This window comes from Elephantulus edwardii, unplaced genomic scaffold (assembly GCF_000299155.1).
Source record: "Elephantulus edwardii isolate Elephantulus edwardi_28Jun2011 unplaced genomic scaffold, EleEdw1.0 scaffold00048, whole genome shotgun sequence".
Taxonomy (NCBI): domain Eukaryota; kingdom Metazoa; phylum Chordata; class Mammalia; order Macroscelidea; family Macroscelididae; genus Elephantulus; species Elephantulus edwardii.
Genome location: NW_006399798.1, coordinates 5,704,533 through 5,729,108, shown reverse-complemented (window position 1 = coordinate 5,729,108; position 24,576 = coordinate 5,704,533). Strand labels below are relative to the sequence as shown.

Below are 24,576 nucleotides of genomic sequence, written 5' to 3'. Positions count from 1 at the left end.
CCAAGAAAGAATGGACCTGGAGAGATTAGAAAGGAATTTGGCAGCAGCCACAAGAGCTGAGTGTGGGTTGGTCCCATCAACAGGTTAGGAGTTCTGTGTTGTTTGCTGAGCCTGGCAGTGCTATTTCAAGAGAAGCTCCGTGCAGGAGACGGGTGTGTTAGAGACCAGACCGCACACAGGTGCCAGCGGTGGCCAAGTGCCCTTCACCTGCCCCTGCCCTCAGCTGCACACCCAGAAGCAGAGGGAAAGGACATCCCCTGCTGGTCTTTGGTATTTAAACAGTTTGAGGGACAAGTTGAGTTGCAGTTGAGTCCCGAGTTAAAGACGAGATGGAGGGGAGGGACGCGCCTCTGACCTGAGGTCTTGTCTGTTCACCCAGAATCTCCATGTGTTAATTTTCTTCTAGCTTTTAGAACAGGAAATAAAAGTAACACTTTCCTGAGATTGCCTGTGTTCTGTTCACGGGGGCACAGGGCCTGGCTGATTCTGACTAGCGGGTTTGAGTCAGTGCCTGGCCTGACTCGAAGACCCAGGAAAGAACTGGGAGTGTGGGTGCGGTGGAGGGTGGGTGGTGGATGGAGGGTGTGTGGCGGGTCCTGTGTTCTCTGCCCCTGACCTCTAATGGCCTCTCTAGTTGACTTGTTTTCCAGCCTGGTCAGTGGGGTGTTTTCCCTCTCCAGGTCATCCCCAGACAAACCGACTCCATGTCTGTCCCCAGCAGGCGTGTGAGAAGTTGAGTGGATGCCTTTATTGGAAGCATTGAGTCAGGGAAGGGGTGGGAGGACAGATCTGAGCCTGTGTCTGGGGGTGGATTGGGGAAGGGCCCAGCACCAAGACGGGGTTCAGAGAGCAGAAGGCCCGTTCCCGGGGGTTGACTGGGCCATGTGACCCCGGCTCTTGCGCACACCTGCACACACGTGGACACCTCCCGTTCACTGCTGGGCCTCGGTTCAGCGCAGGCCGCGTGCCGGGGTCGGGGAGGCGGCGCGGTAGCAGCGGTACCCCTCCAGTGCCGCGGGGAGCAGCAGCAGGCCGCTCAGGGGGTCCCTGCGGCAGCGCCCCATGGCCTCCTTGTAGCTCAGCCGCTCCTTGGAGAGGGGGTCTGTCAGATCCTTCTCGTAGCTGGCCTCGTCCTGCACCAGCTGGGCCAGCTCTTCGCTGATCATCCCCGAGCGCACGGCCTGGGCTACGGGGATGCGGCCAGTGCGCTTGGGGTCGATGAGGCCGCCGGTGAGGTGCTGCACCTGCAGGTGTGGGAGCACGCTCTCGGGGGGCATCCAGCCCTTCTGCGCGGCCTCGCCCACTGACAGCCGCTTCCGGGTCACCGGGTCCTCGATGCCCGTGAAGGCCTTCTGGGCGTTGAGCAGCCTCTGGGTGGACGTGTTCTCGATGAGCCCTCGCTCGGCCGCCTTGTGCACGGAGTAGCGCTCCCGGCTGAGCAGGTCCACGATGCCGCCCGTGGCCGCCTGGGCCTCCAGCAGCTTCTGCCCGGTGATGGGGTCCAGCATGTTCTTGGCCACGGCCGTCTTGATGCTGCACTTGTTGTCTGTGGTGGTGTCGTAGACCCCAGCGATGGGGAAGCTGTCGTCGCCGAGCCCCAGAGAGAAGCTGGACGAGAAGAAGCTGGCACTCTGGGGGCCCGGGGAAGCGAGCGGAGACTTGGAAATGATGGAGCCGATGGACAGTGAGGAGCAGGGCTTGGTCTCACCGGCCACGAGCAGGGCGAACTCAGAGATGGGCAGCTGGCCCTCCTTGTACAGGTGGTACTCCTCCTTGGAGATGCGCCGGCAGCGGAGGGCCGTCTCGATGGAGTACTGCTTCCCGCTCTTGCGGTCCAGCAGCACCGACTCCTCCCCGCAGGGGCCCGAGGTGGTCACCTCCTCCCAGTCGCACTCGAGCTCCTGCAGCTGGAGGTACTGGCCCCGGCTGATGATGCCCCGCTTATAGGCCTCGTATGGGGACATGTCCTTCCCCGTCTCGGGCTCCAGGATGCAGATCTTGGTGGACAGGTTGGTCTCGCGCGTTTGCGTCTCCTGGCTGAGCTCCTCTTGGCCGACCTTGCTGTGGAGGTCACGCAGGGCCCGCTCCTTCTCGTGGATCCGGTCCTTCTCGCGGAGGATGGCCACCTCTAGCCGCGACAGCTCCTGGCCGCGCTGGGCCGCCCGCTGCCGCTCGCCGTCCGTCTTCTGGGCCTCCTCCTGCAGGTGCTGCGCCTGCTGCTGCTTCTGCCGCTCCAGGGCCCGCAGCTCCTGCTGCAGCTGCCCGCGCGCCTGGTCCGCCTGCTCACGGGCCCGCTGCAGCGCGGCCTCCTCGCGCGCCCAGGTCCTGGCCTGCGCCTCGGCCCTGTCGATGCGCTCCTGGAGCCTCCGCGCCTCCTCCTCCCGCCCCTGCCGGGCCCCGCGCTCCCGGTTCAGCAGCTCCCACACCCGGGCGCGCTCGCCCTCCAGCACCCGGTCCTTCTCCACCCGGATCACCTCCTTGTAGATGGTCTTCTCCTGCGACTTGGTGGTCTGCAGGACGTCGATCTGGACCTGCAGGCTCTGGCGTTCCCGATGCAGCTCTGTGACCCGGGCCTTCTCCCGCTCCAGGTCCTGCCGCAGGGCGCCGGTGGACTTCTCCAGGTCCGGGTCTTTCTCCAGCTTGACCACCTCCTCCATGATGATCTTCTCCTGCACGGCCGGGGGCCGGGCCTCCAGCTCCTGGATCTTCAGGCTCAGCTGGCGGATCTCCTTCTCCGCCGCCAGTTTCTTGCTGCGCTCCTCCTGGAAGCGGAGAAGGTCCTCCTGCTCCTCCACGCCAGCCCGCAGCTGCTGCACCTCCCGCTCCAGCTGCCGCCGCCGGCCCAGCTCCTCGTCCAGGCTGCTGCTCAGCCGGCTGTGCTCCTCTCTCAGCTTCGGGTCCTTCTGGGTGACCACCACCTCCTGGACCACCACCTTCTCCTCGGGCCGCCTCCTCTCCAGCAGCAGGTACTTGTTCTGCAGCTCGTAGAGCTGGGTCTCGGCCGCCCGCCGCTTCTGCGTCGCCTCCCGCACCTCCTGGCGCAGCCGCTCGGCCTCCTTCTCCAGGACGGGGTCCTTCTCGCGGCGCACCACCTCCCTGGTGACCGTCTTGGTCTCCACCTTGGAGCGCTCCCGCTTCCACTCGTCCCGCTCGCCCTGCAGCCGGATGAGCTGCTCCTGGGAGCGGCCGCTGCTGTTGACCAGCTCGTTGAGCTGAGCCTTGAGCCGGTCCACTTCGCGCAGCACCTCGGGGTTCTGCTGGTGCTTCACCACCTCCCGCGTCACCTCCTTGTACTCCACGGCGGGCTTCTGGGCCCGCAGCACGGTCAGCTCGGCCAGCAGGGTCTCCACGGCCTGCTCCGCACTGCTGCGCTTGCCGGCCGTGTCCTGCAGCTGCGCGCGCAGCCGGGCCATCTCCTGCTCCGTCTCGGGCTCCACCTGGAAGACCTCCAGGACCCGCTCGCGGAGCTCCACCTTGGGTCTTTGCTTCTCCGCCTCGCTGTGCTTGGCCCTCAGCTCCTGCAGCTCCTTGAGCAGAGCCGCGTTCTTGCTCTTCTCCTCCTCCAGGAGGGTCCTCAGCTTGGAGGACTCCTTGAGAAGGCCCGGGTCCTGCTCCACCTTCTTCACCTCCTTCACAATGACCTTGGGCTCCACAGAGCTGATGGCCCGCTCCAGCTCTTGGATGCGAGCCCGCAGTTTGGCCCCGGCCTCCTCGGCTGCCTTCCTCCGGGCGACATCTGCTTTGATCTTCAGCTTCAGGTCCTGGGCTGCCTTGACCATTTCCGGATCCTTCTCCACCTTGACCACTTCCTTCACCACCACCTTCTCCTTCACATTCACCTCCTTCTGCTCCAGGGCCAGCAGTTCCTTCTTGAGCCCCTCCAGCCGCACCGAGAGGGTAGTGTTCTCCCCCTGCAGGTGCTCAATCTTGCTGGTGAGCTGGGCTTGCTGGCTGGCCAGGCCAGGGTCCCGCTCGACTTGGGTGACCTCCTTGGTCAGCAGGTGCGGCTGCTTGGTCTTCCTCTTGCTCTCTAGCTGGACGACCTTCTGGGCCATGGCCTCCAGGTCCGCCTGCAGCCTGGCTCGTTTCCTGCCCTCATCCTCGACCTGTGACTTGACCTTGGACAGGCTGGCCTCGAGCTTTGGGTCCCGGTAGAACTCCACCACCTCCTTCTCCTCCAGCCTCTCCAGGGGCCGCTGTGTCTTCAGCTGCAGCAGCTGTTCCCTCTGTTTCTCCAGCTCTCTCTGCACCTCAGCCACCCGCTTCCTCTCCTCCTCCAGCTGGGACAGCAATGCCGCTGACTCCTGCCCTGCTGCTGCCGGGCTCCCAGACCCCTGCTTGGCATCGTGGGCCACCTGGATGTGCTCGCTGAGCTCCTTCTGCAGAGAGTGGAGGAAGGGGTGGAGAATGGGGTGAGAGGGCAGGAAGGACTGAGGTCAGGACCCCTCCCCCTGCTTCCCGAGGCCACCTGGTAGCCCTGGAGACCAGAGATGCTTGGGTACAGGATTTGGAGAAGACGCAGTGAATGTGAGTGGGGTTGGGACACAGGAACTTGTTCAGGCTGAGCTGCTCTAGAAAGTTCCAAGAGAAGGCCCTCCCTTGTGTATCCCTCCCTTCCCCTCCCATCCAGGTTTCCAGAAATGGGCCTCATGTGTGCCTCTGGGGGTGCTGGAGAATGGCTAAGGGTCACAGAAATCCTGGCAAGCCCTCTGGTCAAGAGTGTCTGGCTCCTGGTCTCCCAGGGATGGAGGCCTTGGTGGCCTTTTGCTCAGCAAGGCTGGATTCCAAGGTTTTTTTTTATTTTCTCTCTTCTCTTGAATAAGAATCCTGGCTCCAGTGAAGATCTCACATTGGCTAAGCTGTGGTGAAACTAAGTGACACCAACAGGGTCGACCTCTGGGATGGATTCGATCCCGTTCAAAATGATGAGGACAGGTTAGAGAGATGTGCACCCTCTCAGTCTGCTAAGCCCACCCAGGGACTGGAGGCTGCAGGGTGAGGAGGGAGAAAAGACTTCCAGGTCAATGACCAGGCTGGGTATCATCTCTGTACCTTCTCCAGCACCTTTATCGCGAACTCCAGCTGCTGCAGCTGCTGCTGACAGGCGGCTGCAGCCTCTGTGTAGGCCTTGGTCAAGTTCTTCTCCTGGACAGGGAAAAGGAAGGAGGGGGCAGAGTTAGAACCCAGCTCAGAGGCTGCAGAGCTGGTGCTCAGCCCTGTGGGGTCCCCCTCACCTGGGTCTGGATACTCTCTTGCAGAGGAACCACTCGGGGTCTCTTGGGGGCCGATACTGCCAGTGTCGGCTCCAAGGAGCAGCGGTAGGTGTCTGCCTTCAGCTCATAGTCCTGAGCAGGGAGAAAAGGACAAAAAGGTTGGGAGACAGTGGGCAGAAGCCGGTGTGGGGAGCAGGGGACGAGAAGAAGGAGGGAGAGAAGAACAGCAAAGAGGGACAAACTGACGTAGAACTGCTTACTTGTAGAGCTGCCTCCAGGTCCTGGGAGAGGCTGGACATCTTGGCCCTGTCCTGCTCTCGGCCCTGGATCTCCTGCACCAGCCTCTGCCAAAGGGAAAACAGGAGTCAAGGATGCCACTGGCCAGCGCTGACCCCCAGGCACAAGAACCCAGGGCAGGTAAGAGTGGCGTGGAGGTCTGGGCAGGCTGTCCCTCTTTCCCTGACTTCGTTCTCCCAGTTTTCCTGCTTCCTCACCTTGGCTGAGTCCCATTCTTCTCCCTAGTTGCCCTCAGAGTTCTAACGCAGCAGTCCTTGACCCTGAACCTGTACCAGGAGCATTGCATGGGTTGGATCAAACACAGATTGTGGGTGTCACAGAGTTCCCGATTCAGGAGCCTGAGGACTTGCATTTCTGACATATTTCCTGATGATACTGAGCTGCTGGTGTAGGGACCACTCTTGATTCAGGGGTTGTTGCATTGTCAGTCCAAAGGCAGGAGGTTCAAGTCCCCCAGCTGCTCCAAGGGCGGAAGATGGGTACTCGCCTCCTGTGTGATTGATTTCCTGTCTCTGAAAACCGGCTGGGGGGTCAGCTAGAAGTCAGTTCTGACTTGACAGCTATGAGTTTTTTGTATTTTTAAAATCACTCCTATAATCACCTGGGGAACTTGTGAAAAATGCAAATGTTCTGCCCCGTTAATGCCCATTTGCTTGATCTGGGGTGGCCTCCTTGCATGAGGGGGTTTTGAAAGCTGCCATGTGGCGAGCTCTGGTGGCCTAGTGGCAAGAAGCTGCACTGCAATCCCGGAGATGTGAGGTTCGAATCCACCAGATGCTCTGCTGAAGAAGGAGGGACAACCTTACCAGTCAGATCTGATTTGACGGTACACATAAAAAAAAAGCTGCCATGTGATTCTACTCCTCATCAGGGCTCGGAGTCTGTCCCAGGCCCTTTTCTTGGCTCTGTCGAGGATTGCATCATGACGCAGCGATGTCTGCAGTGATGTAAAGTGGACACTCTGTAATGACCTCTGATGGTCTGATGAAAGGGTGGACTGAAACACCCCCAGATCTGATATCAAGGGAACTTTCCTAGGCTGTGCCTTGGTAATTTTTCTCTCACAAGATTTAAGAAGGAAGGAAAGCCAGCTGAGATGGCAACCTTTGTACCAGGAGAGGAGCTGGCCAGGCTTCTGCTCTGAAAAGCTCCCCGCCACGGCAAGGGCCGGGATGGACAGAGACCTCCCAGGAGTGTCAGGCCAAGAGGAGCCGAGGGAGACATGACTTCCTCCAGAACCGACAGAGACAAGAGCTTCCCTCAAGCTGGCACCCTGAAGTCACACTTGTAACCTGAACTGAGAGAGTGAATTTCTGTCTTAAAGCCATCCGTAGGTGGTGCCTCTGTTACAGCAGTGCTAGAGAACTGAGACACCTTCTTTCCCCCGCAGCCCTGGGGCCCAGCTCTTTGCCTGATGGAGACTCCCAGCCCAACAAATCCATCTCCATCTCCCCACCACCCTTTGGCACCTCACACTCAGAATGACCCCAACTAACTTCATTTCTTTCCCCAAAACGCACTCTGTTCCTGTGTTCCCCATCCCAGTGAGGTACCCCTCTCCTCGGTATCCCAGACAGAGCCTCATACAGCCCTGGGTCTTGTGTCTCCCTCCAAGTAATCACCAAACCAGCCGGTGCCACCCTCTGCATCTCTCAGATCCACTCTCCTCTTTCTGCCCTCCCTCCTCACTCATCCAGGCACCATCTCCCAGGCACCCCTGTCCCTGCTCAGCTTCCTGGCTTCAGCCCTGCCTCCCTCAGACAGCTCCATAGGGCAGCCCGAGGGAGCCTGGTAGCTACAGAGCTGCAGATGACCTCTCCCGGTGACCCTGGGGTACGGTCTAGCATCATCTGTGCCCTGTAAGGGCTGTAGGTCACTCCTGTGCCCTGACTCGCCATGCCCTCTGCTTGGGACACTTCAGTCCTTCCCTCTGCCACCCCCTCCCCCAGTTGCTACTCAGTTGTTGCAGTATCTGCTGGCTCCTTCAGGCTGGCCCGACCCCAACCATGCCTAGCAGCGGGTACCCACAGTGCCCAGGGCTCCCCTACAGAAGTGATAATCACCTCATGACCTGTGACTTGTAGATCTCCCCACCTGACTGAGAGCTGCCTGAGGTCAAGCTGTACCCCCAAATGGTAGCCCAGCCGCTACCACCGAAAGGGAACCTGACAAGTATGAAAAAGAAAATGCGGAAATGGCTGGGAGCCTCAGAAACTAAACCCTGAGCGTTGTGTCCTCTGTCCACCTCCAGCCAGGCCAGCGATGCCTGGGGCTCCTGCAGGGAAAAGGTCAGGGGGGTGTTTGTGGTGCTAATTGCTGAGGTGGTAAAATTCTCACCTCTCACACAGGAGACCCATGTTCAATCCCCACTAGTGCATTACAGACACTAAAGCGCTAACGCTTTGACATTTGCTGGCTGCTAACCCAAAGACCAGCGGTTCAAACTCATCCGTCCCTCCGTGAGAGGAGGGAGAGACAGTCTCTCTAATAAAGTCACAGCCTTGGAAAATCTACGTTGTAGTTGTTAAGCGGTGTCAAGTTGAGTGCGACTGAAAGTGACTCTATGAACATCAGACCCATCCTGTGCTGTCCTCACACTCTCTGACACTCTCGAGCCCACCGCTGCGATCACTGTCAATCCACTGGCTGAAGGTCTTCCTCTCCTTTGCTGTCCCTCCACCTCCTTCTCCAAAAAATAGCCTCCTAGTTCCATCCCGATGTGACTTGTCAATGAGGCAGATCAGATTCTGATTTGATTGGCAGCCAGTCAATGAATCACACACTTCTGCACGGTTGGAAATGCAGGATGAAGATACAATTGCTGTGTCCCAGCAGCAGACAGGAGGTGTCTTCTAGAAGGAACAGAGGAACCTGCCCTTGTACGGCAGATCTGTTCCTACAGAGCAAGAATACTTTCTCAATCGGAACACCACAACCGGGTCCCAGCTTGTCCTGACTGCTGCAGCATCATTTTCTCTGTCCTTTCATTTCCCTTTCCCTAGTCTTTGATTGTTAGGAAGCAGAAGAGGCAACCACTTCCTAAACAACACGCCTCTGGAAACACTTATGAACTTTGATAAATGTCGATAGTTATAGAAAGGCTTCAGGACTTTTGTTCATAGGGTTGCTGTGAGTCGTGCTCGACTCAACGGCCATCAACAACAACAAACCCAAAGTATGTGAGAGGAAGTTTTGCCGCCCTTGCCTCCAGGGAGAATTTACAGGGCAGTTCTGTGTATCATATAGGGCTGCTATAAGCAGGAGTGGCATCCACTTCCATAACAGCTTGCCTCTGGAAACCCCAGGAACCTGGAGAAAGGACGGAAGTTATACAGGTGTACAGGACTTTTGTTCATAGGGTCACTATGAGTCGCCTACAACTCGACGGCACTTAACAACAACAAAAACAACATGAATCAGAACAGGGCTTTGGTTTATGTGACTTAAAAATTAAACACTCAGCTGCTAGTCTGAAGTTTGGCAGTTTGACCCCGCTTCCATTATCTGCTCCCGGAAAGATTGTGATTGCAGGCTACGTGCCGTAGTTCGACCCATGTCAGTGCCTTGACCTCAAACAGCGCACTTTGGAGGCTTGGTCGCTAGGTGGCGGCATGAGCACAGGCAGCAGCCCTGGAGAAGAGGTGGCAGGAGACCCCAGGCCCCTCACCTTCTGTGCCTGCAGCTTGTACGCCAGCTGGCTGGGCCCGTCCTGGGGCCGCACCTGCATGTGGGGCAGGTGCCCGAGCCAGGAACTCAGATTGTCCCTGCAGGTCTTGAACTGCTGGTAGGTGAGACCAGCGTCTTGCACTATCTTCTCCCTGGTAATAGGGGGACGAAGCCAAAACAGAGGTGAGAGCCACCCTCTGGGGACAGGTGAACGTAAGAGAAGTGACTGGGGACACCACCCTTCCAGGGGACAGGTCAGGAGGCCTCAGTGACCTACTCTTTGTCCTGACAGCCTCTGCTGACACCAAGCACCCTGGGAGGTAAGAACTGCTACCATTCCATTTTACAGATGGGAAAACTGAGCCCCACAGAGATCCAGTCGTCCGTTCAAAGTCACCCAGCTTGTCAGTGGCAGTACCCAGCATCCCCGTACCGTGGGCCCGATGGTCCAGCACTCACCGCAGGTCCAGCTGGTCCCCCACGGCATGGTAGCGGTCAGTCAGGGCCTGGACCTGGCGCCGCTGGCGTGGCAGATCTTGGCAGAACTCCCGGAAGTTGTTCTGTAGCGCGCCACACGTGTGCTCCGTGGCCTTCAGCTGCCTGTGCAGGCCCAGCACGCAGGTCTGCTGCTCCACCAGCTCCCGCCGCCGGTGCTGGTGGGACACAGCAGCAATGCACACTTGTGGCTGCACGAGGTGCCCTGTGTACCCTGCACCTGGCCCGGGGGGCCAAGCCTCACCTGCAGCTCGCTGACCCTGTCCTGCAGCGCCCCTGGGCTGTCGGCGATGGGGGCCTCCTGGGCCAGGGCGGCCTCGAAGCCTCGGATGACCTGGTCCGCGTCCTGGATCTGTCGCTCCAGGCCCAGGGCAGCTTTGGCTCTGCGCAGAGGAGGGAGAGTCAGGCCAGCTCTCCGCCACACTGTGCTGCCCGCCTGGGGCCTCCCGACACTTACTTGTCTCCGTAGAGGTTGCACAGAGTTTGCACATCGCTGTACTTGTTCTTGACGCTGTTCAGGGCCACAGGCAGCTGCAGGGCAGCGGAGCCCACAGGCTGCTCTGATAGGAAGGCCTCGCACTCCCGCTGGGCCGCCTCCTTCTCAGCTCCCAGGCTCTGCAGGCGCTGGGCAGTGCCCTGGCCGGGGCAGCTGAGGTCAGAATCTCCCAGACCTCCTCCCCCCAGCTCCCCTCGCTCCTCCTTTTACCCTCTGGAGGCAGGAGAGCGTGGCAGCTATGGGCTTGAGCTCGGAGCCAGCGAACTGCCTCCGGTTCTGATCCTGCGAGCTGCCGTGTGTACGACCCTGGGTTAATCAGCCTCTCTGACCTTCACTCTCTTCATCTACAGAATGAGTTGATGGTGGCAGTAAATGCGACCTTGGATGTCCGGAGCTTGGAAGCATCGGGCTACCTACTGTTGTCACCTGGTCATCAGGTCCCCGCCTTGTCCCCACCAGCACGAGCCACACGCATTCATTCCTTGACTCATTCATTCATACGTTGCACAAGTCATGACGAGAAGGCCCCACTGTCTACTTTCCATCAAACCTCTCCTGGTGAGGTGTGGGCACCTTGCTCGTTGGACAGTCCAGTCCCTGTCAGAACCCAAAGGAGTGCTCCCCCCACTGCTTGGTGCTGGTGGGAAACAGCCTCACCTCAGGGGGCTGTGCAGTTTGATGATGGTCACTTGTGGCCTTTTGTGAGCAGTGGAAGTCTGGCATAGGACTCAGCCCTTCCCTGTACCTGGCACGCCCCTGGGGTTGGTCTCAGGGACTGGCATGTCACAGCACAGTGTCCACCTGTCACAGGGGGTCCCTCACTTCACCTCTGACCCAGGACCCAGCCTGCACACTTACCCTTTCCACCCTGAAAACTTCTCCCTTCCCACAAGGCCCCAACCCATCCGGAGCACAAGCGGGAGTCACTCCAGGTCACAGATCTGGTAGTGGAGGACACCCAGATGCTGGTCCAGCCCCTTCTAGAAACTTCTGAAACAGTACCATCCTCAGCACAACTGAGTGTGTCAGGGATAGGGACACTAAGGCCCAGGGAGCCTGGAGGGCTTGTCCCGGACCTGGTGGTGGAGGACCTGGGCTGGACCCAGCTCGGCTGTGCCCAGTTCTCCCTCCGCTCTGCCCGGTTCTCCCTCCGCTCTGCCCAACGCCCGTCCCATTGCTGCCGCCACCTGTGTCTCCCGCTAAGGTATTAGAGCCTGTCCTGCCCTGCCCACCTCATGGCCGCGGATGCGACCCTCCAGGTCCTCCAGGGGTGATGTGCGGGTCAGCGGTGCCCGCGTCCAGGCCAGCAGCTGCTTCTCTATCTGCACTAGGTCCCCGTCCAACCGGGTCATCTGTGTCAGGAGCTTCTGGGCTCGTGGGTCAGCCGGGGCTGAGCTGGACAGAGCTGGGGGCACAGGGAGAGGCTAAGCGTCCAGGACCTATTGTACCGCATCTCCTAAAGGGACCCCTCCCTGAGTGACCAAAGAAGGTCCTGGGTGGGTGGAGCCAGGAGGGGGGGGACGGTGGCTGTAACTCCGGGCCACCCTCGCCTGCCGCAGCCCCCAGCACAGCGGAAGCTGACAGATACTTCCTCGATCCTAACAGTAGGAAATGTTCAGTGAAGCCATTTGGCTGTGAACTGAAAGGTGAGTGGTTCAAACCCTCAGGCACTCCCTGGGGGAAGGGAAGGCACTGTGCAGCCCTGCTCTGTCCTGGAGGTTGCTATGAGTTGGACTTGTTTTAACTTCTGTTAAATTGGTTTGAGGTTTTTATCTCGACACCCCCACTCTCCAGCCTCCACCAGCCCCTGGTACCCTGTTGGCCTGGCTGGACAGCCTCGGTCACGCTGGTCTTCAAGTGGCTCCGGGTACTGGCCAGTTTCTGCTTCAATGCCTGCAGCTCCGAGGCCAGCCTGGGAGGGGAAGGTTGGAGAAGGTGGCCCGCCTCCATCCAGCCCCATCCTCAGCCCTCACAGCTGGGAGCCAGGGGACTCTGATAGCCCACAGCCTGCCCCTGTCCCTGAGTGTCACCGCGGGACCCCACGATGGCCCACCTGGAGGCCTTGGCCACAGCGTCAGGGTCTGGTGCTGGGATACAGAAGCAGGTGGCTGGGGCATTCTTGGTCTCCCCCCCAGGACCCTGCACGATCCAGGTGTGGGGGTCGGAGTTGTCCAGCAGTGTGTACCGTTCACCTCTCAGGAGCTGCACCTGAGGCAGGTGGGGGGTCAGGTCGGGTGCAGACAGGCAGGGGGGACAGGGAACAGAGGCAGGTGGAGCACGGGCCGGGAAGCAGGTCAGGAGTTGTGAGATGAAGCTAGGGCAGGGCTGGGGCAGAGACGGCTGGGTGAGGGTAGGCCAGGGCTGGGCAGAGGTAAAGGTGGAGTGAGACCAGGGCATGACCAGAGTGAGGCTGGGCAGGGGCCCAGACTGGATGGATGAGGCTGGGCGGGGGGCAGGGGTAGAGGGAGGGGTAGAGGTGAGGGGAGGAGCGGGGGGTAAGGGCGTGGTAGGGACGGGGTAGGGACGGTAGTGGGGGGGTAGCTTAGGGACGGGCTGGGCAGGGGCAGAGACAGGGTGGAGTAAGGCTGGGCCGGGATGAGCCCTGGGACAGAAGGAGGGCGAGGCTGGGGTGCAGCAGAGGCAGGGCTGGGTGAGTCCAGGGTGAGGTTGAACGGGGCAGAGTCCAGGGTGGAGTGAGACTGGGCAGGGCTGAGCCCCTGGGCTGGGCAGGGTGAGGCTGGGCGAGGCTGGGCAGGGACAGTGTGTAGCTGGGTGGCTGTGGTCATACTTCTCCGGACTCCCAGTCGCAGATGCTGTCCACGTGCAGGGGCTGCTGGGGCGGGCTCCTGCGCAGGGGCAGAGGGGTCACCTCCTTGCTCCGGCGCTGTAGGTCCCCCACGGTCCTCTCAGCCACCGCCAGCTGTTTCTCCTCTACCTGCCAGGCCGGGCAGCGAGTTCAAGCTCCACTCACCTGGGCCCAGCCCTGCTCACTCCTGGTCTTTGGGAAGGTGACAGGACACCCTCCCTGATGGGCTGGGACTCTGAGATCTGGGATTAGGATGGACTTTCCAGCACCCTGTTCTCCAGAGTGGAAGCCGGAGAGGTCTTGGAGCTGTCCCCGGTGCCCCTCAACATTACAGAAGAGGAAACTGAGGTGTAGAGATTTTTTCCTGGTAACACAGCTGGGAGCAGCTCCTTACCTCCCTTCTCCTGCCTCAGTGGTCAGGGCTCAGGGCAGGACTGATTACATGGGAGGGGGCGTGAAGCCCAGACCCCCCCAGTGCCCAGCAGCGGGACGCACGTAGGGAGGGTGGTCAGGTGGGGCTGTCTCACCTCCAGCTGCCGCAGCAGTTCTGTGCAGGTGCCTGGGGGCGCCCCGGGAGCAGGGTTGTACTTGGTGTCCAGGCTGGAGCTGAGCTTGGCCAGGGTCTGGCTGACCGATCCAGCCTCTTCCTGGAACTGAGGTTGCCGAGGGGTCAAGGGTAAGGCTTGGGCAGGCAGGGTCTGGGGCAGCCTCCTGCCCACTGATCATGCTAATGAGCTGTCCCCAGACTGACAGGAGCCAGCCCAGCTAAATCCAAACCTGTTAGCCCTAAATCCCCTAAGCCCAGAGACCCTGCGCCCAGACCAGCTTTTTGTGGGGCGCGTGCGTGTTTATGCATTAACTTGTGTCAGCCTCTGGGCAGGACAGAGAAACCTGCTTTAAAGCAACACCCACCATCGTGTGGGCATCACTGTCAGTACTTGTGATGACACTTTAAAAATAAAAACAAGAGAGAAAGTTGTGCCTCTTTGTTCTCTCAAATGCGTAAAAAAAACATTTCAGGTTGAAAAATATTTTCTGGTGAGCTCTGGTGGCCTAGTGGCAAGAAGCTGCACTGCAGTCCCAGAGGTATGTGGTTCGAATCCACCAGATGCTCTGCTGGAGGAGGGACAATCTCCTCCTGTACCAGTCAGATTTAATGTGACGGTACACACACACACACACACACACACACACACACACACTCACTCACTCAATAAAAAAAATATTCTCTAAAATTCTCAGCTGGGTTTTCTCTCAGTGTCTCTCAGCCCCTTTACAACTTCGTTGTCCTCAAAGGAGACTTCTAGATGCTTCTTCCCAAGCCCTCCACAAAATGCTCACATCGCACTCAACTGACTCACTTCGGAACTTCGGACTCTGGTCACCTGCCATCAGGTTTCTGAGGCTGTAAATGGAAACAGGAGGGGACTGCCCGTCTTTCTCCCGCTGGTGAATTTGAACCAATGGAGACACTCAGCCTTTGGTTTAGCAGCGTGACTCCCTGCAGACTGCGCCACCAGAGGCCCCAGGGCTGACATCGCCACCACAGCATCACATGATTACCAGGTGCCCGTTGAAGTGCTGTGTGTATAAGGGGTCTGGTGGCACAGTGGTTAGGCTCTCGGCTGCTCACCAAGAGGTGAGAGGTTCAATTCCAGCTGTTCCTTGTGAGAAAAGACATGGCAAGCTTGGAGACCCTACCGGGCAGGTCTACTCTGTCCTGCGTGTCTGCGGTCGGCACACAGCGACCAATATGTGTCTGTGTTAACGTAGGAGGAGCTCTGGTGAGTAATGTTCTGGACTGCTAGCTCAAAGGCCAGCAGTTCAAATCCATTGGCGAGTCCTTGGGGGACGAAGGGAAGTCTCTCCTCCTATAAAGATTTACAGCCTTGGAAACTCGCTGGTGGGTCGCCATGAGTCAGGACCAGCTTGGTGTTGGTGGCAGGGGGTTTGAGTATTGATACATAAATAGACCAAGATTCCTTTTTCGCCTCTGCTTTGCTCCCAAGAACCATTTTCACACCCTCAGGGCATGGTGAAGTGTGTGACCTAATTTCCCTTTGTGGCTGTGTCACAGTCATTCCCTGTTTTATCTGTGAGGGGTCCAGTCACAGGGGGAGACCCTGGGTGGTACTAACAGTGCTTGGTTGCTAATTAAAAGGTTGACGGATCCAGTACACACACGGGGCCTCCGAAGGACTTGATGATACTTCCGGAAACCAGCTGCAAACTCCCAGGAGCACAGTCTACCCGTGATGAACGTGGGGCCACAGGCACTGGCACCGGCGCTGGCTCAGAGGCCCCTGGTTCTGGTGTCCTGCACGCCCCTCAGCCGGCCCCACAGCCACCCCTGCCCTGCCCGGGCCTCACCCTGCAGTAGACCTCCACATGCTGGAGCTGGCTCTCCTGACAGATGCACAGGTTCAGGAAGTTCTGCCACTCCATCTTCAGGGCCTCCTGATGGGCCTGGGGATAAAGAAGCATGAGCCTTGGGCCAGGCCTGCCGTCCACCCCACCCGCCTCACCAGCCTCCTGGAAGCCCCCTGCGGGCGGTGGGGATCAGCGCACCTGGATGGGCCCGGTGGCCGGGTGCCCGAGCTCGATCATGTGCTCCCCGTCGTCCTCCAGCTGGTTCACGCTCTGCTCCTGGTTCAGCAGTTCATGCTGCTTGAAGTGCTGGAGAGGACGGGGTGGGCAGTTAGGTCATGGACCCTCAGGCCCTCCGTCTGTGCGCCTGAAACATGCCCTTGTCCCCTGGTCTATCAGGACCAGGTGTCCTGGTAACTTACATGCCCTCTGCCCTCGTCCTCTCCTGGCACAGGCCGTCAGGAGCAGGGGTCCTGGTCATTCATATGCCCTCCATTTGTACCCCCTGACATCTATTCTTAACCCCTGACCTTCATTCTCATCTCCTGGCACAGGCCGTCAGGAGCAGGGGTCCTGGTCACTCAAGCCCCTCTGCCTGTGCCCTCTAACTTCTACCCTCGTCCTCTGACCTGGCACAGGCAGTCAGGATCAGGGGTCCTGGTCACTCAAGCACCTCTGCCTGCACCCCCTCACCTCTGCCCACAGCTCTTAGCCTCCGCAAGCCCCCTGACCTCGTACTCCTGCCGCACGCCCGCAGGGTCCACCATGAGGTCACTCCAGTCCTGCTGTAGGATGCGCCGCTGCTGCTCGGCCAGTGCGCTCAGCTGCCGCGTGCAGCCCTGCAGGTGCGTGTAGAGGCTGCCCAGGCTCTGGCCACGCCACGAGGCCGCCTTCTGCGCTCAGGACGGCAAGACAGGGCGCGGTGAGACCACAGCAGCCAGGCTCAGAGATGCCGGCTCCCCTCATCAGCCTCCTAGTCTCCAGGATGCCCCTACCATGGTCACCCGTCACCCCAGCCTCTCTCCTCCTCTAGTCTCAGCCCTTGGGACACTCCTGCCGAGGCCACTGGTCTCTCTTCCCTGGTCCCCTGTATTTCCAGCCTCCAGAACACCCCTGCTCTTGGTCACCTTGTCAGCCTGGGTGGCCACCCCCCCCGCCCCCCTCCTTACCAGCAGGTCCCGGTACTGGCTCCGGATGGCAGCTGCGTCCTGGCAGGCAGAAAGGAAAGCAGTGAAAGGCAGGGTGAGAGGCAGGTGCAGGGGAGCCCACCCCGGGGTGCTCCTCCCGTCCCCTCCCGAGGCCAGCGAGGCTGGGGCTCCCACGGGAGAAGTGGCCAGAACGGCCAGCGCCGGGCGAACCCACCGGCCCCACGAGGTTCCGCAGCTGCTGCCCGTAGGCCTCAACCTCCTTCTGCAGGATGTTGTGCTCGGCCACCTGCTGCTCTAGCTCCGCCATGCCTGGCCCGTACTGCCCGTCACACACTTGCTTCTGTGGAACAACCGCAGCTCAGGGGCTGGAGAAGGCCTCTCCGAGCCCTCCTCTCTCGCTCAGCATCCTCCCCAGAAGGGATGGCCAGGCAGGCCCTGGACAGTCCGGCAAGCAGACCTAGGCAGGGCCCGCAGCTCTCCCGGGACGTGGGTTCTCAGTCGCCCTGGTGGCCCTTGCTATAGCCCGCAGGCCCAGGATGCGGGCTCAGCCTCCGAAAAGCCCCCTTCCTTCCCTGCGTCCTCCCTGGCCTCAGCCTCTCCTGCCTGGACATCTACAGTTGTACCCATCCTGCTCTGCCCACCCCTCCCTCACTGTCCCGTCCTCGTCCCATGGCACCCCTTGTGTTGTGGAATTAAAGTGCAGCTCCCCACCTGACAATCAGGGTGCCTGTGACCCAGCTCTACCCACCTGACCAGGAAACCCCTCTCCCATCCCACCCTAGGCATCCTCCTGGCAGCAGACTTTGTTCCTTCTCTCTGGAATATTCCTTCCCTATCATCCCATCCCTTTCCCCAGGCCTCCTCCTGCAGGAAGCCTTCCTTGATAGCTGGTCTCCTTGGCTCTTTGCCTGGTCAGGTCCCCACACTGCTAACAGGTACAAGCAGGTTGATGATCAGAGGCAGTGACTTCACGGGCGTCTCTGATCACTCCGGGAGGTGTGATCTGAGAAGGTGGAGCAGACCTGGGGGGCCCCCTGACCTGCTTCTGCTCCAGCACGCGTGCCCAGTCCACCCTGGGCCCCACGTGGGGCGGCAGCACCATCTTCTCGTACAGAGCGCGGTACTCGGCGCATTCCTGGGTCACCCGCTCGTGCAGCTGCTTGATGCTGGGGGAAGGTGGGCAGGAGTGTCAGGTCGGGCTGGGGTCCCCCTCCAGGCCCCCCACCGCCTCCTGGCCCCACTCCACTCACTCCCTCTCAATCTCCTCGGCCTGTGGGTGCTTCAGCCGCCGGGCCTTGTCCACGTCCAGGAAGAGGTCCTTGAGTAGCATCTCAGCCTCCTTCAGGTTGCGGCCGGTCTCCTGCTGGTGCTGCAGAGGCTGGCTGCTCTCACTGTTCTGCCGGTCCTGGGAGCGGGGCAAGGATTGCAGAGGTCTGCATCGGGGTGCAGGGGGCCCCCACACCCTTGCTGCCCTGTCCTGGAGGCCCCATCCTGAGGGGACGTCAGCCATGCTGGCCGCCTGTTCTGTGTGCAAAGACACGAGGGGAAGCCTGAGTCCTCCGTAAACCACTTCACTGCTCAGTGCTAGGAGCCTAACAGAGAAAGAAAACAGCCTTCTCTCCCCGAGGCTGTGTGAGGCTCAACAGGGGGTGTGGGCAGTGAACGAGGCACTATGCAACACTATGCAACAGCACGACGGGCATAAGAAGAGAGTGACCCATGTGCCCATCCAGAGGCCATCAGTCATGGCAGTAGGCCTCCTGATGCAATGCAGCTGCCCTTGCGCCAGCCATCAGCTACATAGCCTCACCTGCTGCAGTTTCTTCTGAGTCTGCAGGATGTCCCTCTCCACTTGGTCAGCGTTGGCTTGCATGCGGGAGATGAGCAGGGCCAGCTCCTGTGTGGCAGCCCTGACAGGTGGAGGTAGACAGACAGAAGAGACCACTGTCAGAAAAGGCCCCTTTGTTCCCCTTGGGCAGGAGCTCTGCCTGTCCAGGTAAGTCACCTGGCCCACCTCTGCCCTGTATCACCCTGCAGTCAGGCTCATGGCCCAGGAAAGCAGAGCCTACGTCCTGGAGGGACACTGTGGTCTCTCCCTGGAAGGAGGCTGTGAAGTACTGAGTAGGGACGAGAGAGTTCAGAAAGCCCCATCCTGTCTGTGTGGGCACGTGGAGCAGGAGGACTTGGGGCACCCCAGCCTCAGCCAGTTGTCCTGCCAGCTCCCTACCCATTTCCTCCAGCTGGGGGTGGAACTCAGCCACCAACGCGGGGGTACAAGGCTGGGCCCTGGGGGAGGCAGCTGGCTTCACTGGGTCCAAGGACAATAGCATGTGTCCCCCAAGGCTCGTCCAGACCTTAGCAACCACCTGGAGGAGCCATACATCATTGGAGCAAAGGGAGCCCACAGATTGCTGGGGTACCCCATTTCCCAGATTTGGGGAACATGGCCCAGATTGGGGCCTGCTTGTCCGGAGAGAGCGTCCATCTGCGCTCATATCAGGGTCGTTTCCTGTGCGGACATCCTGGCATCGTAGCAGAGGCCCTGACACGTGCGTATGCTGAACTACGGCATCTGCGGCGTCACAGGTCTGTCCTGGGGGACGGAAAGCCTCCTTGGGTTCTTAAACCAGGGGCCAGACAAGCTGCCCTGGCAGAGGGCTGGCCCAAGAAGGTGTTACGGTTGGAGGGGACTCTAGCCTGTGTTTGGCCATCTCCCTCACTATTGCTGTGTGATCTTGGGCGAGTTGCACAACCTCTCTGTGCCTCTGTAGCTCACTTGTAGAGCTGAGCTCCAACAGTACTTCCCACCTCACAGGATTATCACACCCTGAGAAAATTAGTGCATTAAAGCATCTCCTAGAGGGCCTGGTGCAGGGGCGGCCTTAGGGGCATAGAGGCTGTTTGCAGTGGTCTCGCCAGACCAGTTGAAAAGCCTCAAACTCGTTGCTGTCAAGTCTGAGCTGACACAGCTGAAGCCTCCGAGGGCTTTTTCTGAGACTGTACGTCATACAGGAGGCTGCCGAGGAGCAGGTGTTGGATTCAAACCTGAGAGGCATTGTCTTGGGGTTTACCAGCGCAGTTCCCTACAGACCAGGCCGCTGGAGGTCCTGAAACCACCAGATCTGAGCCCTAGCCTAGAAGGGTCTCCGTAAATACTCTGAGTGAGTGGACTGTGTGGGAGGGGGTGATGAGCCCTCTCTAGGGGGCTACAGCCAGACCCAGGACCCGCTCCCCCTGGACTCATCAGCTCAGGCAGGAAGCCTACCGAGGACCCCGGCAGAGCAGGGGCTTTCAGTGCTGAGTTTTGGTGCCCAGTCCTTGGTCTGCCCGCCAGGAGGGAGAGAAGGAGGGAGGGACGGACATGGCCCACTCTGGGCAGGGCTCAGGTGCCCCAGGGAGGACAGGTCACTCCTGCAGGAGACTTGGGGCTGCCTTTCCCGTCTACCCAGACACCAAACTGGGTGTCACCGCCCTGATCCCTATCAGGGTAATGGCCCCCTACACGCTCAGTTCTTGTTTTCCATCTCGGACCCCAGGCAACCTGCCACCTCCACCCTGCAGTGGGGGCTGGGGCCCAGTGGTGGGAAGACCGTCAGCCAAGGCTCTAGGGGGTGAGAGGAACCCAGGACCCCAAGACCTTGCCCAAGCTATCAAGCTGCCCAGGACCTAGCAGAAGAGTGGCCCACAGGCCTCCGTGTGTGCAGGAAGGGGGCGTCAAGAGGCCCTGAGGGAGTCGAGCCTCTCCCCTTTGCACCCCAGGCCCCAGCAGCGCAATCTCCCAACTCTAACAAGATCCCAAGGCCCGAGGGGGTGGGTACCTTCTGAGGAAAGCTGCTTGCTCAGCCTAGAAGAGCAGACAAGTGACCTTACGACTCCTGGACAGCCAGCCCTGGCTCCCCGCTCCCGGGCACCCCTCATGCAGCTTCTCTGGGACCATCCAGCACCCAGACCCTCAGCTCATTCTGGGGTCAAGCTGTGCCCCTGAACAGTGCCACGGGCAGGAACCCAGGTGCCTAGCCTCCTAGCTGCTGCCACAGCTGGGCCCGCCAGTGGTCTCCCCCAGGCCTCAGGCCTCCCGGAGTCCAAAGATAGGCCTGGATGCCCCTGCTTCCTGCCAGCACGAGGGCTGTTCTTGGTTGGCAGCTCCCGCCAGGGCGAGCACCGCCCTCGGGCCTTGGGCCTTTGGCCACCAAATGTCAGCGCTAGACTGGTCCTGGGCTCTGGGCTGTGTCTCCAGATGATACCACCCCTGCCCCAGCCACCCCCTGCCTGGCCCTGCTCACCGGCTGTGCTTGGTGGGGGAGCCTTTGGGAGACCCCTTGGCTGGGGAGCCTTTGGGGGACCCCTTGCCCTGGGAGCCTTTGCTCAGCCCCTTGAACATGGTGGAAGGTTGGCGCTGGCTCAGGCTGGGCTCGGGCGGCGCGGGTGGCAGGTAGCGGCGTGCGTCCTCACCGGCTGGGCAGCTGGCTCTGATGGGGCGGTCTCGGGAGCCAGACGGTTTCTGGGAGGCACCCTTGCAGGTGAGGGGGGCCCCCTTGGAGCTGCCGCGCATGCACCCGGCACGCCCACTCCACCCTCTCCCGGCACAACCAGTTTGGGAGGAATGGGCAGCGCCCAGAGGCGGGGCATCCAGGCTGCCACCTCCCTGGGAAGGCCTGGGCTTGTCGCACCCACACGCCCAGATGGGGAAACAGCTGGCCGGGAGGAGCAGGGCCCCAGACAGATGCACGCAGGCCCAGGGACAGGCCAGCTCACCCCAGAGGTCCCCAGAGAGAGGCCAGCGGGCTGGGTTAATGAATGCCTCCCGCTATCAGGCAGGCCCCCACCCACGCTGGAGAGGTGGGTGGCTCCAGGCAGCCCCAGGCAGGCGGGAAGCCAGACTCCCTGCTCACAGCGCCCAGGTCTCTGCCCTGTGTTCACACCCACATGGCCGCCAGTGGACACAGATCCACAGACCAATGGCATCAAGTCCATGTGAAAAGTCAGGCACACCAGGCTGGCCCCCAGGTGCCCACACACTTGTCTGTGCTGGGACCCTCCAACCAGCTCCAGAGTTCTCCCCCACTCCCCTCAACCATGCACCACCAGCCGCTGCTGAGTCCAGGGCCTGTGCTTGGGAAAGGCTGCCTATCATCCCCCTTGCCTTGGACATGGCCCTGGTGGGCCTTTGCAAACCAGACTGCCCTCCTACGAGGCTCTCTTTACAGATCAAACCCCCTGACCTATTTCGGAAAACCGAGTGGTTTTGGTGGAAATAAGAGAGGTCTGGGCCCCTGGGATCATCAGACATTCCCCCCACCCCAGGACAGCAGGGGGTGGGGGAGATGACAGGCCCAGAAGATGGGGATGGGGGCGGGGGTGGTGAGACCAAGGACAGCGGCCTGTGTCTGACCACACCTCAGCAGACAGAGGAGGTCTAAGTCCTTTCGGGCTGCATCCTGTGGGCGAGCTGCTAAACTTGACTCTCAGCTTCTGAGGCAGAGGCACTGAGGATGGCAGTTGGGGTGGGAGGGCAGCAGGAGACCCTGGCAGAACAAGCAGAGAGGGGAAGGCGGCGTGCGTCAGAAAGACCTCCAGGGTCTCCCAGGTGTGTGATGGGGGGGCAGAGGCAGAGATGAAATGTTGAGGGAGAGGCAACCTCTCTTCCCTGGGTGACACTGTCCTCTAACCACTACTGGCAATGCACTCTTCCCAGAAAGGGGTGATTTGCTTAAATGTCTGAGGCTCCTTCCTTTCATCCTGGGGGCTGGAAGATAGGGCAGTAACCCAGGGGAGCGAGTTGGGATGTCACTTCTGGCAAACCCACAGCCTCTCAGAGCCCAGCGGGGCAACAACGCCCAGGGGCAGCCCTGTTGAGCGAGCAGAGAGCTGGAGGTGAGAGGCATCCAGAGGCTGTGACCTGGAACATTCCAGCTTCCCCTTCTCTGAGAGCAAGCCCTCCTGGAAATAAATGAGCACCGCAGGGCCCTCACACACCCCAGGGAGTCGGGCTGATTCATGAGGAAGAAACACAAGAGCTGGATTCCTGGCACCACTGTTCACACTGTCCAAAGCCGTCGCATCAGGCCCGCTCCCTAGATTAGGCAGTGGGCAGTGGGCAGGCACGCCCAGGCACTGTGGGCGGTTAATCCACAGGGGCCCTGCCCCCAAGGGTAAAAGATGTTAGAGAGAATGAGAACAGAAAGAGAGGCCTGGCTGTCTTTATGCTTCATCTTTGGTTTTTCGTGTGTTGGAGAAACATCCAGAAGGAAGGACATTTGACACATGAGGGAGAGGAGTTGTTTGGCTGGATGGCTGTGATGGGCTGACGAGTTCCACGCGGCCGTGAGCACTTGAAATGAGAGATGGGCTGTAACATGTGGAAAAGACACACAAGGTTGGACAACTTTGCATTTTAAAAATGTAAAATAGCTTATGAATTATGTGTTGACGTGCTATTTTTGATGCATTGGGTTAAATAAAAAATAAATTTTAATTTCACACATTTCGGTTTTCTTTACTGCGGCTACTAGAAAGCTGACAGGTTACAGCTGTGGCTTGCATTTGGGGCTCACACAGGATCTCCCCTGGGCAGATTTGGCTGAATGCATTGGGGCTCCCCAGTGTCCAGTTCTTCTGGGCCCAGCCTTGTGCTGGCCTTCTTCTGGCCCCTTGAGGTACCCCTTCCCCCGCCTGGCCCTTGCTCCCTATCTTTGGGTTAAAGTGGGTGAAGAAATGGTCTCCTTTCTGTCCAATTTCAGCTATGATATTAGATGGTGGTGGCTTCCCCAGGTCCTGGGACCTAAGGCTGGGCCAGTGAATGACCAGGGCTGGACACAAACCAGGCTCCCTGCTCAGCTACAAGCTGGTTGACCACTTGGAAAGGGATTCTGGCTCCCAGGGCTCTTGTGGGTCGGGGGCACCTTCCTTCCTGCCAGAGCAGATGGTGCCAACTGCTGACTCTGCCCTGGGAGCCGGAACCTGCCAGGCTGCAGGACAGGATCTGCCATTGCAGGAAATTGCCCTGTTTGCTCAAAAGCCCGGCCAGTAGACCCCTGGAGCCGAGGCTGATGCTCTCTCTGCCCGTTTGCTTCCTGGGCGGAGGCGGGCACGAGATGAGCTGCCTCCGCTCAGGCGTCAGGAATCCTTGGGCTTGTCTGGAGGCAGCTCTGGGCCGAGTCTGTCCGGCAGACCCGATAAGGAGAAGGCCCGCTTGGAAAAAGCTGGGCTGAAAGGGGGCCACGGTTTGCAAAGGAAAAAGGTGCCAGCTTGACGTTCTTGGGTTTTCTGCAGGGAAGGGACAGCCCGAGGCAGCCAAGCCAAAGCTGTCTGGACTGCCAATAGCACAGGTATGTCCTGGAGAAGGTGCAGCCAAAAATGACAAAGTGTTGTCTTACGACTTCAGGCATGCTGCTAGGAGAGGCTATCTCTTGGAGATGGACATCATGCCGGGAAAGGTGGCGGGTCAGTGCAAGACAGGAAGACCCTCATGAGACACACTGACACAGTAACTGAAGCAAAGGGCTCAAGTGTGTCAGAGATGATGAGAGCACAGGACACAGGGCAGAGTCCCTGAGTTGTGCTTGACTTGAAGGCACCTAGCAACGTGTCACAGACCGGGCGAGCCTTACCTGGGAGGGTCTGTTCCTCCCTAGGAGTGAGGGCTCTGCCGGAGTCTTGAGTGACAGCTGCCCAGTCGTGGGTTCAGTACAGGGCAGTCCAGTGCAGTCTGCACCACCTGGCCCCAGGAGCTGCCACTGCACCAGCCATTCCTGCATCCTACCCACTCTCCCGGGGAACTGCCTCCAGGAGGCCCTTTGTTGTCCGAGGGCTCTGGGCCTCCTTCCCACATCATAGACAACTGCCAGTCTCTGGAGCTCTACCTGGGTATGTTCCAGGGACATTCAGGTCTGACCAGAGGCTGACTGGGACCATGTCAGGGTGAACAGCCTGCAGCTGGGGAGGGTCATGAGGACTGCAGTCAGGGTTCCTCCAGAGCCGTTCACTCCTCTGAAGAGAAAGAGCCACAGAAAAGACAGCTGCCCGACTCCAGGGTAGTCAGTCGTCTGACCAGTCTTTACTGCCAGGAAAGAAAAGGGGCGGACTGGG

At 59.8% G+C, this 24,576-nt stretch overlaps 1 protein-coding gene across 1 annotated transcript; it reads right to left on the bottom strand.

Annotated features, from left to right (window-relative positions):
• Positions 1 to 950: 950 nt before the first annotated feature.
• On the bottom strand, positions 951 to 20,869 carry EVPL (envoplakin). Its single transcript, XM_006886363.1, has 22 exons — positions 20,772 to 20,869; positions 18,299 to 18,398; positions 17,739 to 17,893; positions 17,528 to 17,654; positions 16,703 to 16,828; positions 16,510 to 16,548; positions 16,072 to 16,233; positions 15,542 to 15,649; positions 15,344 to 15,439; positions 13,501 to 13,626; positions 12,956 to 13,102; positions 12,221 to 12,375; positions 11,982 to 12,079; positions 11,400 to 11,572; positions 10,129 to 10,307; positions 9,916 to 10,054; positions 9,636 to 9,829; positions 9,178 to 9,328; positions 5,474 to 5,557; positions 5,235 to 5,345; positions 5,053 to 5,145; positions 951 to 4,379 (listed from the first exon to the last, which is right to left on the bottom strand). The coding sequence occupies exons 1-22, from the start codon at positions 20,867 to 20,869 to the stop codon at positions 951 to 953; spliced, it is 6,090 nt and encodes a 2,029-aa protein (XP_006886425.1).
• Positions 20,870 to 24,576: the final 3,707 nt, after the last annotated feature.